This window comes from Delphinapterus leucas, chromosome 8 (genome assembly GCF_059928025.1).
Source record: "Delphinapterus leucas isolate spDelLeu-1000000601 "Yukka" chromosome 8, BTC_Dleu_Yukka2, whole genome shotgun sequence".
Lineage (NCBI taxonomy): Eukaryota > Metazoa > Chordata > Mammalia > Artiodactyla > Monodontidae > Delphinapterus > Delphinapterus leucas.
The window spans coordinates 35,298,226-35,318,533 of record NC_143136.1 but is presented as its reverse complement, the minus strand read 5'-3'; the positions used below and the strand labels follow the sequence as shown (position 1 = coordinate 35,318,533).

At 39.8% G+C, this 20,308-nt stretch overlaps 1 protein-coding gene across 3 annotated transcripts in view; it reads left to right on the top strand.

Moving 5' to 3' along the window:
• The window catches only part of SPATS2L (spermatogenesis associated serine rich 2 like), a 165,291-nt gene that overhangs the window by 89,558 nt on the left and 55,425 nt on the right, over positions 1 to 20,308 (top strand). For all 3 annotated transcript variants that reach the window (XM_022567357.3, XM_022567361.3, XM_022567356.3), the window contains exons 4-5: positions 16,686 to 16,794; positions 20,004 to 20,053. In XM_022567357.3, the coding sequence (XP_022423065.2) occupies positions 16,686 to 16,794; positions 20,004 to 20,053 (159 nt within the window). The remainder of the gene's footprint in view (positions 1 to 16,685; positions 16,795 to 20,003; positions 20,054 to 20,308) is intronic.

The window sequence follows — 20,308 nt, the reverse complement described above, 5'->3', positions numbered from 1 at the left end:
GGACGGTAGCTAGGCTGTCAGTCAACTCTGTTTCCCACAGAGGGAGATTTCTGTGCCACCACAATATTTGAGAGTATAACAAAATTTTAGGTTTAAAAAGGAAATTGAAATATCTATTTTGGAATTCAATCATATAAGAGAAAGCATGAGATTTTAAAATTTTTTAATAAAAATTTCAAGAACCTCTGTTAATTAGTAAATTAAAATACAAACTCTAGAATTTCCCTTCCGTTAGCAAGATGAGCCATACTGCCACTAGTATAGGGAGTCGTCTTAACTTCTAGGGCAAAGGATAATTTAGGAGTCTTATTTTCTATCAGAAGTATACTCTCTAACCACATTTAAGGAAACAAAGGGACATTAATTTTACTGAAAAACTGTGTGTCCTTTGGTACATTGTGGAACCTCACGGGGCTTCAGTTTCCTTATCTGCCAAATGAGGGGTCTCCTTTATGTAGAGGATCTCCAGAATCCTTTCCAGCTCTAATATTGGATGAATCCATGGTCTTTTCCACCTCACAGGCCCCATAAAAGACTGAAAACGGGAACTGTACCATGGATCAGAGAACCTGGGGGCAGCCTTAGTCCTGATACAAATAAATCGCTGTCTCAATTTGAATGTGGTACACAACCTGTCCATACTCAGTTCATTGTTTAAAAAAAAAAAAAAAAAAGGGCTTCCCTGGTGGCGCAGTGGTTGAGAGTCCGCCTGCCGATGCAGGGGACACGGGTTCGTGCCCCGGTCCGGGAAGATCCCACATGCCGTGGAGCGGCTGGGCCCGTGAGCCATGGCCGCTGAGCCTGCGCGTCCGGAGCCTGAGCTCCGCAACGGGAGAGGCCACAACAGTGAGAGGCCCGCGTACCGCAAAAAAAAAAAAAAAAAAAAAAAAAAATTGATTAAACTATTTATAAGGTACGTTTATGGCTCACTGGTATGTCATTTCTGATGCCTCCCTGTCTACAGACCCTTCAGAACTCTGCTGCTCAGTTCTTGAAGATAACTATCAACAAAACTGTACTGAAATGATGATTGAGGAGCAATGATATACTTTAAAGTTAACGTTTTTCTTTTTTAAATTGTGGTAAGAGTGTTTAACAGGAGATTATTCTCTTTACGTGTTCACTGTGGTGTTGTTAACTCTAGCACAGTATTGCCCAGCAGATGTCTAGAACTTAATTAAACTGCATAACTGAAACTTTATACCATTGAACAACTCCCCATTTCCTTTTCCCCCAGCCCCTGACAACCATTGTTCTTACCCTCTGCTTCTGTGAGTTTGACTATGTTAGATGCCTCATATAAGTGGAATCATGCAGTATTTGTCCTGTGTCTGGCTTATTTCACTTAGCATAATGTCCTCAAGGTTTATCTGTGTTGTTGCATGTGAGAGGATTTCCTTCTTTTTAAGGCTGAATAGTATTCCATTGTATGTATATACCACATTTTCTTTACCTACTCATCCATGGACATTTGTTCATGCTTGTTTGATGTTTTTATTGGGTCACATTGTAATTGTAGCTCCTCAACTAAGGCTGAATCCACAAACTAGTTTTAACCCTTTTTACTGCCTTTAGAGAAAAAGCAAACAAGCTCATAAAATCATTGGGAAAACAAGATCTGGTCAAACAGATCATAATGTTTACTGATGTTTAAGTCACCATGATTTTTTAAATTGGTCAGGCCTGTTAACATAAAAGAATGATATGTGGGTGAACAGCAACACTTGCCCTAAGGAGAGAGCATGTTCCTGGTTTCCACGGTGGTGAGATGGCCTCCTTCCTTCATGCCACAGTGAAGAAATACCCAAGATTGGTATAATTTAGAGATTAACCAAACTCCTTTGTTCAGGTATTGACTAAGAAGTAACTAACTCCCTTATTTGGTATTGATTAAAGGGTAATAGTGACTTGTACCTTCATGGTACTCTTTATCTGAAGAGTTCTGTGACTGAGCAGGGGGAAAAAACCCACAGGGAGAGTAGATGTCAATAATTAGCTTCCCCCCTCAAGTTCCAAAAGTAAGTGAGGAAATATTTTTACTGAATATTCTAAGTTAGAAGCAGAAGATAAACTAAAAATATCTTACTATTCTGATTAAAATACCAAAAACAAAATGCCTTGTAAAAATAAAATTCCCTTTTTCTTTTTGTCTTCACTAATAAATCCAAATATGGATGTCATCGGAGAAAATAGCTCAACAGAACATTTACCTAAGTCCTAATACTGCGTGGGTATAAAAGGCTGGCTGAAAATAGACTTCCAATGGACTCAGAGGCTCACCCTATCCTAAATTATGTGCAGGTCTAACTGGTAGTTCTGGGAAAATATGAAGAATAAAGCACAGTTATGGAGAACGTGCAGGTATACACTGAATACATGCTAGTAGCTAAGTGAATGAAATGTGTATTAAGTCCATTGCTTGTCTCAATATAGATTAGAAGGGCAGCTGCTACTAATAGCAACCATTTGAGAAAAACATTAAACCTACATGTGCCAGATTAAAGATGAGAATTCTGATATGAAAAATGTGTCATGGACTAAATTAAAACATTTAAGACACTTTATCTGATTTTAATTTTACTGTTTCTTTACATAGGAGAAGCATTCATTTAAGTATCAGGTACTCAACAAGTCAATTTATCAGGCTTATTTCTAGGAATTAGAGAAGTTATATAACTTCTTTAAGCTGTCAATTTTCATTTAGTATTGTAACAGTTACCTTAATTTGCTTTTTTTTCTGCCCTCAAATGCTCAGTGACTTGAGAAAGTATAGACTCTGAATTGATGGAAAGAAGTCTGGGTTGTTGTTGCTTTGAGCCAGATTGTATTCTTCAATGGCTATAAAATATCTCCCCCATTAAGAGGTGGGGTCTGAGCCCCTCCCCTTAACATTGGGTAGGCTCTTGGAACTGGTTGACCAGGATAGTGGAAGGAAGTGACTCTCTGTGGCTTTCATAGTGGGTGATTGAGCTTCTTCCTCACTAGTTGGGACACTTGTGTTGGAACGCTGGGCAGCCATGTAAACAATCTGACTGTTCTCAGGCCACCATGCTTTGAGGAAGCCCAGACTTAGCCCATAAGGACCACGTGGAGAAGACCTGAGAATAGTACATGAAGAGAGAGATGGCCAGCCAGACCTCAGCTGCACCTCCCCCACTATACAGGCTGCTCTCTCTGCCTGCATGAAAGACCCCAAGGTAGACCCACTCAGCCGAACTCCTCTTGAACTTCTGACCCACAGAAACGTTGAAAAATTACAACTGATTGTTGTTTTAAGCCACAGAGTTTTGGGGTGACTTGTTATGCAGCACTAAATAACTGGAATACCCTCTCAAAAATTAAAACTGTTCAAACTAGAACTGATATTTTTAAAATGATGATGTTGCCTAAATAATACAGAGGCGTGGATGTTTGCATGCAGGTAACTTAGTAAATAGGTGAGCAGTTATACCTGAAAAGAGGTCTGTCCTAGTAGCCACCTTCTTTTCTCTTCTTTCCACACTATCCCTTAGCTTCCAAGCCTCCCCTTATATCTCACTCGCGGTTTTCAATTCAGAGTGGACATTAGAACCACTAGGAAAACTTTAAAAAATAGTGAATGTCCAGGTCCGTATTTAATTGTTTGAGGTGGGACCCGGATGTAGGTACATTTTAAAACTCACCAGGTGATTTCCAGTTTGCAGCCAGGGCTGAGAACCACTGTTAGATGCTGACAGTGCCCAAATCTGTATCCCTGGCTCAGTTCTTCCTTGGAGCTGCAGACTCATAGATTCGACTGTTCTCTAGATGTCTGGATGTGGATGCCTCCCAGCCCCCTCAAGCCGAAGGTTCCATTTTCACCACTACTTCTTTTCTCAGGAAAAGACAGCGCTGTCGACAAAAATGCTCAAGCCAGACACCCGGGAGTCATCCAGATTCCTTCATCTTCCGTCTTCCTCATTCCCCGCGACACAAATCAGTCACTTCCCCCCAAGTAATTTGTGAGTCATTCTCTCCACTGCTCCATCTTGGTCTACTTTCTCTCCCCTCGATACTGTATTAGAATCCTAACCGGCATCCATTTGCTCTCCTCCAACTCATCCACATAGAAACCACAGTGACCTTCTTAAATACGCAAATATCACACTCCTCTGAGTAGATCCCTCCAATGGCTACCTTTAGGATAAGGCACAGAATCATAAGATGGCTTGCAGAGCCTTGCACACTTTGCCTCATGCCGTTTTGATCGAGCGTCATCTGAAATCCCATTCCTTCTAACATTTAATGCTCCAACAATCCTGGGTCTTCATTCCTTTGAACGTGCTTCCAGTCACTCGGTCCTGTCCTTGAGTAGATGCTGTATACTCTTCCTGGAATAATTCATCTCCTCTCCCCTTTCCCTCTCCTGGCTTGGTCTTATTACCCTTCATTCTCAGTGTAAACAAACTTCAGATGGAGCTTCCCTGATTCTCTGGGTTAGGATAGGTCCCCCTGTTACAGGTGCCCAACTCACCTTTACCTCCCCTTCTGTAACACTTATCAAACATCCGCCTTCTTAGACTATAAGCTCCAAAGCAGGTCAGGGAATGTATCTGTCACTGCTACACTCCAGCGTCTAGCATGGTCTGGTCGTTGTGACTGACTGAATGAATGAATAAACAAGTGAATGTGGATTAAGAGAGCAGTATCAACTCTGAGGGAAGTTCTTGCGGTGATACTCTGGCCTCTGTACTTGGCTGTGGCCCATCTAAATTCAGATCAACAATTCGGATAAGATACAGATGATGGCAACTAATGTTTTAAATGATATAAAATTGGAAGGAATGGCTAATGCATTCCCTGTTTTTGATGGCAGAAAGCAAGGTTCTAGAAGCTAACAGCTGACTGGAGTGATGGGTCAGAACTTACAGACTGAAATTTAACAAAGTTGAATGCAATATCCTACCCGTGCGTTCTAGTCACTATACAAGTATAGGATGGGGGACGCTTGTCACAGAAACAATCCAGGGTGTGTTACTAACATAGTAAGCTCTGTTTGAACCCGTAATTGATGAGGGCCCCGAAAGTGCTAATGCCACCTTAGATTCCTTTAATGGGTAAGTAGGGCCCCACCAAGACAGGTGCAGGTCCCACAATCCTCTGCTCTGATCCAGCCACCTCTGGAACAAGGTCCTTCATTTATAGGGCCACATTTCACCAGGATGCACTCAGAGGAGCTCGACCAGGGTGGTGAAATCTTGGGAAGCACAGCTTACGAAAAACAGAAGAGCATAACCGCTCCATAGGAGATGGAATTCTGAGGAACACATTCGTTCCTTGAAAAAAAAAAAAAAAAAAATGAAGGGCTGGTCTTTAGGGAAAAGATTACACCTGAAGGCAGAACCAGGACCAAGGACTGGCAACATCTAACATTCCCTCTCTGGCCACATTCTTATCATTGACCCCTCTTATCCTCTCGTTCTGTTGAGCATCTGCTCTCTGTTCTCAACAGGACCTCTCGTCCCTTAGTCTCTCCCTAGTCTCCCAATTCGTCATCCCCCTTCATTGCCCACAGATGCCTTGATCATCTACCTGATGATTCTCAGCCGCTGTATCCCCGAGTCCTAGGATCTACCACTATGTTTCTTAGAGTTCATAACCTTGGGTCCTTCCTTTTGTCTGCTTCTACCTCTGGCCTGTTGAGGAGAGCCACACCAGTTGGCTCCATGACAAATCCGTGCCATCATCCAGCATTAGTGGCCCTTCAGTCCAGCTTGGCCCTCTTTCATTCATCTAGGCCATTTCCTATCACATTCCCATAAGGCAGCTCTAAACCTTTCTCCACATTTTAGCCCTAAGGCAAACTCTAAAACTCTCACTCAGAGGAAATACCTTCCTTCAGTTGTCCTCCTAAGGATCTCAAATTTCTTCTCTATCTTCACTCTTCCTTTCTCTCCTTTCTTCCTTCCTCAGAATTCTGAGAAAGAGAAAGAATCCGCCTTCCCTTCCAAAGCTTGCTTTTCCACATGGATTTTGATACCATTTTCTTTCATTTCCTCTGGGACTTTGTTTCATAATTTATCTCCTGTCTTTCCTCTCTTCAAATTCTGTCTCACTGCCGGCTCCATTCTCCCGTCACTCAACACACTCAGGCACTCTGTGGAGATGAATTGTGTGGTGATTGTTTTAAGATGGATTGGAGAGAGCAGAAACCAAACCAGAGAGTCCAATTAGAAGGCTTTTTCCAGAGTCCAGGCGAAAGGCAAAGGAAACCTGTCCAGGGTAGTGAAAGAAAAAATAGAGAACAGGTGAGACTCAGAGAGGATTTTTGTTGTCAGAATGACCTTGAGTTAGTTGTTATTTATGACGTTGCCTTATTTTCCTATGGTTTTGTCAGCTCCTTGGGGGCAAATACTGTGTCAGATTCATCTCACAGATTCATCTCACTTTCTCTCATGAAACCTGGCTTGGAATGAATGGTTAGAATTCCCTCAAAATGTGTGTGTCAGGGGGAGTGCGGGAGAGGGAGAGCCGCACTCTGGAAGGTATATTTTTTTAAAAAGAGGATAGTTGTTGAGACAGGGAAAGATGGCTCCATATTAGGAGGAAGAAAAAAGTAGACTTTGTTCCTCAATGTGTGGTCTGTTGTAGTATTTTCCCATTGCTGTAACAAATGGGATTTGCTATTACAAATTGCCACAAATGTAGTGGCTTAAAAGATTTACTATCTTACAGTTTACTATCTTACAGTTATGGAGATCAGAAGTCTGAATGGGTCTCATTGGGCTAAAACCAAGGTGTCAGCAGGGCTACATTCCTTTCTGGAGGCTCTAGGGGAGAATTCGTTTTCTTGTCTTTTCCAGCTTCTAGAAGCTGCCTGCATTTCTTGGCTCGTGGCCCCCTTTCATCTTCAAACCCAGCAATGGCTGGTCAGGTCTTTCTCACAGTGAGTCAGTTGGACATTCTCTTCTTCCTCCTTCTACTTATAAGGACCCTCATGATTATATTGGGTCCACTGAGATAATCCAGATAATCTCCCCTTCTCAAGGTGATTTGATTAACAACCTTAATTCTATCTGCAGCCTTAATTTGCCAGTAGCCTAACATATTCACAGGTTCCTGGGGATTAGGGGGTGGTTGCCTTTGGGGGCTATTATTCTGTCACCACATCCTTGGACAGTCAGCATCTCCATCACCTGGTAACTTATTAGAAAGGCACTCTCGGGCTCCACCCCAAGCCTCTGAATCAGAATCTGCATTCTAATCAGATCCCCACGTGAATATACTTTAAAGTTTGTGGAGCCACTACTTGACTATCTGTAAGATTCTCTCAACTTTAAACTTCCCACAATTCTGTGAAAACTGCACTTTTTTCCACCTTCAAATCTTCATTATTCCTTCTAATCCTGGTTTCCTGCCAAAAAAAAAAAGTTAATTTTGATTTATATGCCTGGTGTTAATTCCCCAGAAGCCAGCCAAGTAGAACATGACAACACTTCTTGCATATTTTTTACTGGTAGAAAGTAGATGTTAGAAAAGGCAATTAAATTATAGAATTATCCATGATGCAAAGGTACTGGTCTGCAAAGAATATTTTCTTCCCCAAGAAGATTCATAGGCGAACTGCCTTCATTAGAGTGTAGATAATATTAGTGGCCCAGCAAGTGAAGCGAAACGTACACAGATGAGCTGTTTTTAAGGCATCTCTGAACTGCTCAGCATTTGAGAAATGTGACCAAAGCTGATTATAAAATTCCTTTCAGAGCTGCAGGAACGGCAACCCATAAATAACTCTGGTTCTCACTGGTGCAAAAAGGAGGTTGCAGGCTGTTTGACTGCTGTCCTTCTTGTAGGGGATAAGATTAAGCTCACCTCCAAGATTACAAGGTCCTCAAGGCTGGGACCAGCAGTGCCTGGGACCTAGGAGGCACTTCATACATTTTTGGACTTGAATACTTTTTACTACCATATAATATATTAAGCTGAATTACAGAGATGCACTGGGAAAAAAAACTGGATAAATAAAAGTAATATTTCAATGATCATCTTACTAGACTCCCTACTTCCTTTTGTTCATTCATCTATCTGAACATTTATGAATCATCTACTCAATGCCACCCATTGTTCTAGGCCCTCTGGATATACAGCTATGATCCCTGCCGTTTACAAGCTCACATTCCAGTGGAGCAAATAGTCATATAAGTAAATAATTAGGGCAACATGAGTGCTAGATGAGGTCTGTGAACAAGGCTCATGGGCCTCTCTTCTCTGAAATGTCATTCCCATTCTATCCGGATTTATCTTTAAAATCACCCATTTTTCCCCTTTGCCAGTTGGATTAGTAATCTGGCTTTATTACTTTTATTTTCAGCCCTAGTTACTAATGTTGCCTCTAGGCACTCGCTACTTGTTCTAGAAAATGAAACCTCTCCGACTAGTGCAAGTGAAAAAGAGGTTACTCTAAAGATCTGGTAGGGACTCATGGGACTGCAGGACAAGTTAAAGAAGCAGGAAAGCAGGAAGTAAGGCAGCCCAAATGGCCCCTCTTCATCTCCATTCTGGCTTCTCTCCCTTTGTGTGGAATAGTCCACATGCCAAGGCAGAGAATCTGATTGGCCCACTTTGTCTTTTCAGACCTGACTGCTGCGATCATTGTCACTATACTCTGCTTCCTTCATATCGCTCACTTAGCACGAGTTGCAGTTGTATATTTTTTTAATTTGTGTATTTCACATCTGTTTTCCTCTCTAGGTTTGGTAGTGACTGTGTCTGTTTTATTATTGCTGTCTCCGGCCACTAGTGCAGTGCCTGACCATAGTAGGCATTTAGTAAATAAATAAATGAAAGAATGAGACTTGGGCAGGAGGTGGGGGTGGGGTGGGGGGAGTCTGGGAGCACGTGCTGTTAACCACCCTAGTGACGGGCTTCCTTGTGGTGCCACTCAACTTGCAGGAGAGAAAGAGATTGAGAAGAGCCTTGGGTCCACTGACTGCTCAGCAAGGCTGAAGGGGAAGGTTCTAAAGAAGGGAAGTATATGGGGGAATCTCCCCCAAATAAGTCTTGGCCAACACTCTAGACACACATTCTTTCCATTTCAAAGACACACCAACCTTTATACCTAGAGAGACCCTTCTCCTTCATGGCCCAATGTAAATGCTCCCACCCTTTCCTTTTAAAAATTTATTGAGCAGCTAATATATGCCAAATTCTATATCAGACACTTTACATGCATCATCTCTTTTCAGTTTTACTGAGACTCTAGCAGGTCATATCCTCATTTTACAGCTACAGAACCAAGTTTCAGCAATTTAAGCAGCTCATCCAAGGTCATAGAACTAGCATATAGCAGAGCCAAGATTAGAAAATAGGTCTGTTTAATTCCAAAGCTTCTTCTGCGACATTTGGCTGTTTCCTCTATATTCTCCCCTCCTTGGGCAAACTTAACTGCTCCCTTCTCTGTGACACTACAGCCTTTTTCATAGAGGCAGCACAGCGTTTTACGTGCTTTCAGGTACGGACGGTTCTGGAGCCACTGCTACACTGTCCGTCTTAGGGCAGGGACTGTAGCTGGCTCCCTTTTGTGTCCTCAGTGCCTGTTACCTTGTGGAGGCTCAGCCAATACCTGTCTGCTGGGCTGAGCTTTGGAAGAATAGGCAGTTACTATGCTATTTTGTATTTTTAAGACTCCACAAATACCATGAGTATCTTATTATACAGAAGTCTCATAAATATTCTTCCCATCTCTGTTATTGAAAGTTAAAGAACATATGTCTATTCTCCATAACCATATAATGTTTAGGTCATATCACAGTCTACAGAGACTCACCTGCCTGTTATTGTGGATGGTAAATACAAGAGTGATGGGATGGTCCAAACACTGGCAGAATATTCCTTTGACTCAAAAGAGCAGCCTGAATAAGGACCTACTGTATAGCACAGGGAACTCTACTCAATACTCTGTAATGGCATATATGGGGAAAGAATCTAAAAAAGAGTGGATGTATGTATAACTGATTCACTTTGCTGTACACCTGAAACTAACACAACGTTATCAACTCAACTATACTCCAGTGAAAAAAAAATGGTTTTAGAGGGTAGAGAATGAAGGAGAGCTTTATAGCATATTTATATACAATTAGCAAAACCCCACTGTAGCACAATTTCACATATGAATTAATGGAAAAGTAATAAAAATCTTAGCATGACATGTCAAAAAAAACAGAGCAGCCTGGTATAGGTGCAAATTGGCATTCCCTCATTCAACAAATAGTTATTAAATACCTACTATGTGCACATTGTTAGTCACTCGGGGTGCGCTTGGTGACAATGCAAAGATGACTGAGAGGAAGGTTTTGCCCACATGTTGCTTACCGTTTAGAAGACACACCTTACCCAGACACTTAGGCTGTGATGTAGAAGATGCTAAGGTTAGGAGGCACCCACTGATATGGTCTGTGAGAACCGAAAGGAGACAGAGATGACTTACAGCAGGGATGGTTGAGATGGACTTCACGGAACACATGGCATCTCAGCTGGAGTGTAAGATTTGGGCAAGGGCACACATCTCAGGTCAAGGGCAAAGTTCACACAGAGGTAGGGGGCCAACACTGGGCTTGTGCTTATCTATAAAGGGCAGAGCAAGAGGGGCACTTGGAAAAGCAAGTGGGTGCCCAGTTGTTGATGGCCTTGAATCCAGGTTGTAGACATTTAACTTTACTCTTAAGGAAGGTGGGGAAATAGTCATGATTATACTTGAAGAAGAATAGTCTGGCAATAGCTTTGGGGTGAATTTGCAGGGGAGAGACCAGAAGCAGAGGGAGCTGTTATTTTCTGTTTATTTGATAATACTGGGTCTTTACTGATCACACAGCTGTGTAGGTGGATTGAAAACTTCTGTCAGAACCATTTTTTGAGACTCATCAGTAAGCCAAGAAGAATTTCTAAGGAGTCATCGTAGACAGGCTCCAGAAATGTGCAGAGTGAATGAGGAAATCTAACAGCTCTTAAACCAGACCAGTCAGGTCCAGGGGAGGTAGGTCAATGTGGGAAGCTGAAATCAAACGGTGAAAGCCACACTGCCTCGCTGCTTACTGCAGTCAAAATGACAGCAGGGCGGGCCTGAGGCAGAATGGGGCAAAACCTGCCAAGCCAGATAGAAAGCCCCAGAGAGAGGAGAGAAAGGGAGATTAGACTGCTGACGTTAAATCAAAACAATTTTTTAAATGTTTATTTTTTATTGACATGTAGTTGATGTACAGTATAAGTTACAGGTATAAAATACAGTGAGTCACAGTTTTTAAAGGTTATACTGCATTTCGAATTATTGAAAACTATTGGCTGTATTCCCCACGTTGTACAGTATATCCTTGTAGCTTATTTTATACATAATGGCTTGTACCTCTTAATCCCCTACTCTTATCTTGCCCTTCCCCTCTTGCCTCTTCCCACTGGTAACCACTAGTTTGTTCTCTATATCTGTGTCCACTTCTTTTTTGTTATATTCACTAATTTGTTGTACTTTTTAGATTCCACATATAAGTGACATCATATAGTATTTGTCTTTCTCTGTCTGACGTATTTCACTTGGCATTGTACCCTCCAAGTCCATGGATGTTGCTACAAATGGCAAAATCACATTCCTTTTTATGACTCAGTAGTATCCCATTATATATATGTGTATGTGTGTGTGTATATATATATATATATATATATATATATATATATCACATCTTCTTTATCCATTCATCTGCTGATGGACACTTAGGTTGTATCCATATCTTGGCAATTGTAAATGCTGCTATGAACATTGGGGCACATGTTATCTTTTCGAATTAGTGTTTTTGTTTTTGTCGGATATATACCCATGAGTGGAATTACTGGGTCATATTATAGTTCTGTTTTTAGTTTTTTGAGAAACCTCCATACTGTTTTCCATAGTGTCTGCACTAATTTACATTCTCACCAACAGTGTACGAGTGTTCCCCTTTCTCCACATCCTTGTCAACATTCGTTGTTTGTGTTCTTTTTGATGATAGCCATTCTGACAGGTGTGAGGTGATATCTCATTGTGGTTTTGACTTGCATTTCCCTGATGATTAGGGGTGTTAAGCATCTCTTCATGTGCCTGTTGGCCATCTGCATTTCCTCGTTGGAAAAATGTCTATTCAGTTCTTCTGACCATTTTTTAATCAGGTTGTTTGTTTTTCTCTGGAGTTATGTAAGCTGTTTATATATGTTGAATATTAACCCTTATTGGTCATATCATTTGCAAATATTTTCTCCCATTCAGTAGGTTGTCTTCATTTTATCAATGGTTTCCTTTGCTGTGCAAAAGCTTTTAAAATCAAAACAACTTTTGATGTGCAAAAGGAAGATTTCTCAATAGCAAATTGAATTTGCCAAACTAGATTTAAATTAGTAAAAGCAAAACAGAGGAATGTGATTTGGGAAAGGTAAAGCAGTCGCTAAATGAACCACTAACTAGCGGGCCATATTGTCACCTGACATCCTGCACCGCTGCCTGGTTGACCCCCCTGGAACGCACTGTTTATGGCATGAGAACCCTTGAGGGATGCACTCACGCGCAGCTGCAAACAGTGGGCTTCGGGGTGAAGCTGCAGCAACAGACTCACCAGCTTGGGCTGTGGCAGTGAAGTAAAGGCCGTGTGTCTGAAGCATCGCCGCCAAAGACAGCCTCTGCAAAACAGCCACTGCAGGCATGAATTTTATGAGTTCTCCGCATGCAAACTACCATTAGTCACGCATTGATTGATCCATTGCTCCAGGAGCTTCATTTCCAAATGCAAAGGCAGCTTTTCAGCACAACCTCACTATAACACTGCCTTTGTCATCCACTCCTTATATTTTAAACCTCCTTCATAAGGAGGTTTTTTTTAGATTTAAATGCTTAGACCCCTTATGACTGCTGCATCTTGAATAGTGACACTGTGAGGTTCCTGTATTTTTTTTTTTTTTTTTTTTTTGCTGTACGTGGACCTCTCACTGTTGTGGCCTCTCCCGTTGCGGAGCACAGGCTCCGGACACACAGGCTCATGGCTCACGGGCCCAGCTGCTCCGCGGCATGTGGGATCTTCCCGGACCGGGGCATGAACCCGTGCATCGGCAGGCAGACTCTCAACCACTGCGCCACCAGGGAAGCCCAGGTTCCTGTATTTTTAGGCGTGCATATGAGTGCCCGGATTTCTCCATCTTTCTCAAACACATTTTCATAGAAAAATAAATGTAGTGAATTTATAAATAAGAAGGTGGAGAAACAATACTACTCTCTTCACATTAGGCAAGTACTGTGATTAAAGCAGAAACTTGGCCCAGAAATCCACTAGAATTCAACATTACTATGGAATATCTAAGAATAGGCAAAAATTATTTTTTTCCTTTTTTTTCTCTTTTCTTTAAAACTCGACATTCCTGTGTCTTCCTCCAGGAGTTGTATGCAATATTCATAGTTATATTTGATATCAGAACTCAGTTACTGACAATATTCTAAGGATATGTTCAGTGCTAGGATATATAAAGTGACAAGGATAGATGTTTTCTATATCCTACCGTGGTTGATTTTTTTTTTTTCTTTTAAAGAGGGACAGGCAAGTGTAGTATAAACATCTAAAGAAGAAGTATCTCTATAAGCTCAGGTTTATATTATATTTTGCCTTAACATAATAAAATAAATTATGTTTTGCAGAGGAGAGACTGGAAACAGGGCAAACAGCTATTTTATGTTTATTCCATACTTCTAGGTCTTTACTGATCACACAACTATGCAGGTGGATCGAAAACTTTGTGTTTTTTTTTTATTGACGTATAGTTGATTTACAACATTATATTAGTTTCAGGTATACAGCATAGTGTTCAGTATTTTTACATATTATACTCCATTCAAAGTTATTACAAGATAATGGCTATAATTCCCTGTGCTGTACAATATGTCCTTGTTGCTTATCTATTTTTTCATAGTAGTTTGTATCTCTTAATTCCATGCCCCAATCTTGCCCCTCCCTGCTTCCCTCTCTCCACCAGTAACCACTATTTTGTTTTCTCTATCTGTGAGTCCGTTTCCGTTTTGCTATACACATTCATTCGTTTTATTTTTTTAGATTTCACATATAAGTGATATCATATGTGTTCTCTGTCTGACTTGTTTCACTAAGCATAATATGCTCTAGGTTCATCCATGTTGCTGCAAATTATTATTTAGAAGGGCATGACTGATGTGGTAGTAATGATGGTAATTATTATCAAGAAATTTTATATAGTACTAACCAACTATAGTGGCTTGAAATGCTAGAATTTTATTTAAAAGAACTGCATTAGAAGGACAACACGTAATGTTTATACATAACTCCAGCGCACTGGTGCCTGCTAGGCCAATTGTATTTAGTTTTGGACATGCACTGTTAATGATTCTCCCAGGTCAATGCAGGTGTTTTTGTTCTTGTTTTTCTCCCCATCTTGGCTTCTCTTAAAAAAAAAGAGATAAATGGGGAGATTTGGGTCAAAGGGCATAAACTTTCAGTTACAAGATTAATAAGTTCTGGGGATCTAATGCACAGTATGGTGATTGTATACTGAATCATATACTTGAGAGTAGATCTTAAATGTTCTCACCACAAAAAAGAAGTGGTGATTATCTAATGGGATTAGATAATTAGAGGTATTAGCTAATGCTATGGTGGTAATCATTTTGCAGTACATAAATGTATCAAATCAACATACTGTACACCTTAACTTACACATAACTTAAATATAATGATATATAAATATACATTTATCTACATATAAAATGTGTATATGACAAGGGTAAATTAGAGAGAGAGAAAGAAAAGAGAGAGAGGTATCTTTCTAACATGATGAATGAATAAGAAAGGACAACACAAAAGGATGGTTATGGGATGCTCACAAGACCTAAGTCTTTTGCATAGCCTTGTAGGCTGCACGATCTGGTCCCTGCCCGCCTCTGGCCTCATCTTTGTATTTTGGAAGCCTCAGCCTCTGCCTCCCTCTCTACTCCCCCACCTGTGCCTGCTCCTCATTCGTGCTGTTGCCTCTGCCTAAGATGCCTTTCCTCTTAACCTCCCACCCATCTCTTCTCCCCTGTACTTCAGATTTCAGCATACCTATATAAAGTCGTCTCCCTGTCCTATGATTTATAGCATTTATCACAACGTATAAGTATGTATTTGTGTGATCATTTGAACAATATGTGCATCCCCCTCTAGTCTATAAGTTACAGGAAGTTTGGTGCCTTGTCACACAATAGACATTCAAAAATTATTCACTGAAAGGATTTTTAAAGAGAGCAAGAGAAAAAGTGAGAAAGAACTTAGGTTTGAAGAAGTTAATAATATTTTTTAAAATAGAAGCTAGAAAAACTAAGAACCGTAAAGTAGAGAAAAAAATCAAAGGACTCTTGTCACATATATACAGCTGTGTGTGTGCGTGTGTGTGTATAATTAGAGTCCTTGAAAATCCCTACATATGTAGCATTTCTGAATGTCAAGATTCAAAGCCAGCTTTCTATAATGTCAGAACCTCTCCAAGTTATAAACCCATATCTTGTGCTGTTTTCTCATTATAATCTAAATACTCTTACATGTACATCGAAATGGAGTAGGCTGTCTATTTTCTAACATAATTAGGAAATAGGCTATGCTGCTTAATTGAGTGTTCTGGGCAATAGAATCACATTACACATTATCATACACATATAATCCATAGTCCATGGATCTGATTACAATAAATTGCATGTAACTCTAAAACTCAATTTAACCATTGATGAAAACATGTAAGGATTGTGCAGTGCTTTTGTGGCCATCATTATGGATGCTACGCACCTTGGCACCACGTAGTACTCTCATATTTGTCAGTAGTGGCTGCAGTAATCCCCTTGATAGAAAGCTGGGTGAGCCAGGGTTTGCTGAAGTGGATAGAGCGTCCTGTAGTAATTGCAAGTTCTGTGAGATAAAGGTCCATTAATTCTATTAGGCAAAAAGAAAGAACATGTGCAAAATTTGATTAAGAAATACCTATAGGTCATTAAAAATTGAATATCAGCTTAACCTGTTGAAGTCCTTAGCTCTCATACATGTATTTACTTTTACTGTTTTAAATGTTTGATTTTCAGAAGTGTGTTGGGGAACGTTTTCCGTATTATGGCTAAGATTGCTATTTCAAAAATACAATGCCCCACATTTTATATCTCTGTAAAAATTAATGGAGTTTCACACCATGCTTCTGTGAACCTCACTATGACTGTCTCCACTGTGCAGATCAGAGAAGCTGAGGCATGAGGCTATTTCTGTAAATTTTCCAAAGAGCTGCCCTGAGCCCACGGAGAAGAGAGCCTGAGACAGAAAACTATCTGTGTACTCACTGAAAAGTACTCACTGAAAGTATACCTTGGAGTCTTGGGGCTGGGTTGGTGGGGGGAGTAGGTTGCAAAACCAGAGTTGGCTTTTCCCACGTGCTACTCCAGTCCTAACAAGGACGTCTCTGTACAATGTGTATTCAGGTAAAGAGGCTATCAAGGTGGTCACCAGGATTAATTTTTAGTGGTCTGAAGGGCCTTGAGTATGCTTGATGGCAAGAAGGTAGATTAGTTGGCTTTTCAAGGCCTTTCTAACAGTTATCATTCTATCCAGTGAGAGACTAATATGGATGAAAAATTTTCAAAACGTTTACCTTTCTTTTTCTTTTCCTCTCCTTTGCAGATCTATGCGGTTCGATCAGTTGTTCCCAACAAAAGCAATAATGAAATAGTTCTGGTGCTACAACAGTTTGATTTTAATGTAGATAAAGCAGTGCAGGCCTTCGTGGATGGTGAGTATACACGTCCCCTGAACCTGAAGACGTTAGAACTAGATATTCCATGTGTTCTGTCTTTTCTTCCTTGAATGCATTGAATACCAATTATTCACTAATACTTTAATTTTCATTAAAATATGCTAGGTTTTAAAGACACATCTACATATTAAGAGCAGAATTTGGAAGTTCTTTTTTCCTCATTGGGGAAAAAAAAAGACAGACTGTAGATAGTTTACAAAGGATACGTATTATAATGCTACTAATTCCGTTGTCAACCAGTCTGTCCAGTTTGTTACTAAACATGTCCTTTATTTGATGGCGCCCTTGTTAATGGAGGATAATGTACTTTACTCCTGATCTGGGAAGCCTTCTCAACTCTTCAACCAGCATAGTTCTACTTGGCCTTATGACTGGAATCCTTGAACTTGATGCTTATGTAGCCTGAGAGGACTGGTTTAGTCTTTAATATCCTTAGTTTATGATTTTGAGATTACCTAATTAGTCAGAATATCAGTTCATCTTATCTACCTCTAGAACTTTTTGCTGTCTAAAAAAAATTGTTATTTTTGGACAGCGCGTTGCCAGTGACGGTATAGAATCTAAAGTCTCAGGAATGTATTTATTCTATAAATGGATAACCTACTGCTTTAGATTTCCTATAAATTATGGGAAAGTCTTCTCTCCTACTCAAATTAAAGTTCCATTTATGAACAGAGATCTCATACCTGTCCTTAGTTATCATATGTCTTCTGTCCCAGCATTAGTTTCTGTTTTGTCAGTATGGACTAACTAAACATAATCTGACCGAAAGGTCAGGGAAGACCTATTAGCACATTCCTCGGGTTTATCCTAGTTACACTTTATTTGTTAAGGACAGTTTGATTTACTTACTTTCCTAGGAGTAGAATAATCTTCGTAAGTTTCTACATATAGTAAAATTGCATTTCAGGCAAGGTCTTGGAACCAGGCAACACACTCACATTCTGATATCTGCAGTCAGGGTTTAGGGTCCTAGTTGAATTAAAAATGATTATCATTCAAAATAGACCTGCAAGCAGACCCACGGTGCATAACTTTTCTGACTGTTTTTCCTGCTTCGTGTACAAGAATCTTTACTCACCAGATACAAATACAGAGAATGTAATTATTACTCCACCTTTGCAGCATTTAGTGCAATTCATCTCAAGAAAAAATTGGGGGAAACATGCATATCCTGGCTCAGATAAACTCTTCAGGTTTCACTTGCCAACATCACTCACATGGAAAAAAGCTTTAGGAAAGGAAAAAGGTTATTATCCCCATGCCTCCCCAGCCTCGGTTGGATTGAGGCCCCGACATTCTCCATCATGAAAGTTTTTATTACAGAATGACCCCTGATGAGATGCACAGATACTCAGTAACTGACGGACTGTCATCAAATCCGATCATATTTAAATAGGGCACCATGCTTGTCCTTCTTGACATTTTCACCTTGTCGGTATTGAGGTCTCATTTTTAAAGACTCATCGATTGCTGAGAAACCTCATATCATTTTGGATGGGGAGCAGTCAGAAAACTGGTTGAAAAATCACTGAAAATCAGAAATAATTTTTAAGAATCATTTACGAGGCACACTGAAAGCACTCTTTCTGAGCGGCTTAAAGAACTCCAAGCAGTTTCAGTATAATTAAAGTTTAATAACGACCATTTCAAAATTGTCTGTAAACATAGTTATTTCTTCTTCAGAATTACCCTCTAAAAGCTTGTTGTCCAAATTGCAAATAGAATTTATGTCAAAATATGCAAATTAGAGGAATAATTGAATGTTGCATTTGAAAGCAGTAAGCAACTCACCTCCTCCCTCTGATTAAAAAGAACAGTATTTAACATTTTTTAAAATTTAGTTTTATCTGGAAAACTGAAGTTGAGCTATAAGTAAGAACTACCCTAATGATTATTAGCCACTGGTGTGACTTACGAAGTAACCTAGTGAAAGTGACTTCCTAAAGTACTTCAAAAGGAAAATACTGTGAAACATTAATTCTCTGGGCAAACTAGAAAAAGACCAGCCCAGTTAATAAAAAGACTGAATTATAGCTTACTTTTAAGTGCAGTCTTATTATTTCAAGTACATGTAACGCAAAAGGCCTAAGAGGGGCATTGAATTGGAAACTGTGAATGGATAGGAATAATTAGCCTTTCTGAACATTAGTCCAAACACTGTGGCCTTCTGGTTATCAAACAGTAACAGTAGACTCAATAATTGGGGCCCTACTAATTTGAAATTTGTTATAAATACGGGCCTGAAGTTTATCTTTGTTTAGCCAACACACTCATTGTAGAGAACTCTTAGTATAATGAGACTGTATGAGAATGCTTAAAATTGTTAAAAGGATACATGTAAGAGCTACTCTTTTAGAAGCACCTATTTAAATGAGGACAACTGGTCTACTCATTACCAATAACTTATTGTTGAAATTACCCCCAGCACAGTTGAAGGAGTGAAGAACTTACTAAGACTACATACATGAAGATACTTATTGTAACTGACCAGTGGTTAAGCATTTCTTTTAAAATGTTTTCTAATTTAATCAAGTTAGGCTTTTCCTCTGCATCTGAGCAATGCCACGTATGCATGTGAATGGCATTGACAGAACCTAGGACTCAACTTATTTGATGAGCTTCTTTTGTTTCAAAGCGGAACCTTGCAAAGACTGCATCCCATCCCTATTCACAGTGATGAGAGCAAAGCTAACATCAGATCGTCTGTCCTTATCACCCTGCAGGTTGTGAACATAATGAGTAGAGGCAGAAAATGAGCAGGAATAGCCAAACAAAAAGTTAGGATTCACATGGTTAATAATATTCAAAATCTCATGTTTAGCCTGGAAGATCAGAGGTATTTTGATTCATATATCAAAGAGAACAATTTTAATTCTACCTATGGCAATGAAGCTATCAGAAAATTCTCGATATATTTCATTTTCTCTAAGACAACATAATGATAAAACAAAGTAAGCTTCATGTAGTGGGGCTTAATACTTTGATAAAACCAAGATCATGCAGTGAATTTAATGAAAATCTGGAAATAAAAAATGAAACTGGCATTTTTATTAAGGTAGGATGTATCAAAACAAATGAAAAAGCCGAAAAAAAAATCGCTACCAAGATGGAAAGACAGAGATGAATTTTGTGTGGTGCTTTATTATGTGAATGCATGTTGAAGATTCTTTGTCTTTGTCTAGGCAGTGCAATTCAAGTTCTAAAAGAATGGAATATGACAGGAAAAAAGAAGGTAAGATTGATATTGATTGTAAATTAGTAGCAGCTTCCATCAGAATCTTCATGGCTGTTATCGTTTTAACAAGGCTGCCAATTTTGTGCTTCTTTCATGTATGTTAATATGTACACCCAGGAAGCTTCCAGATTCACGACTCTCTTAAATTACCGGCCACCCTCCCTACAATGCCCTTGTTTTCTGTTCAAGTGTTTTTAACCACCAGGTGTGCTTTTGAAATCCCAGAGTTTTCTTTTTAAGTATTAAGGTGAG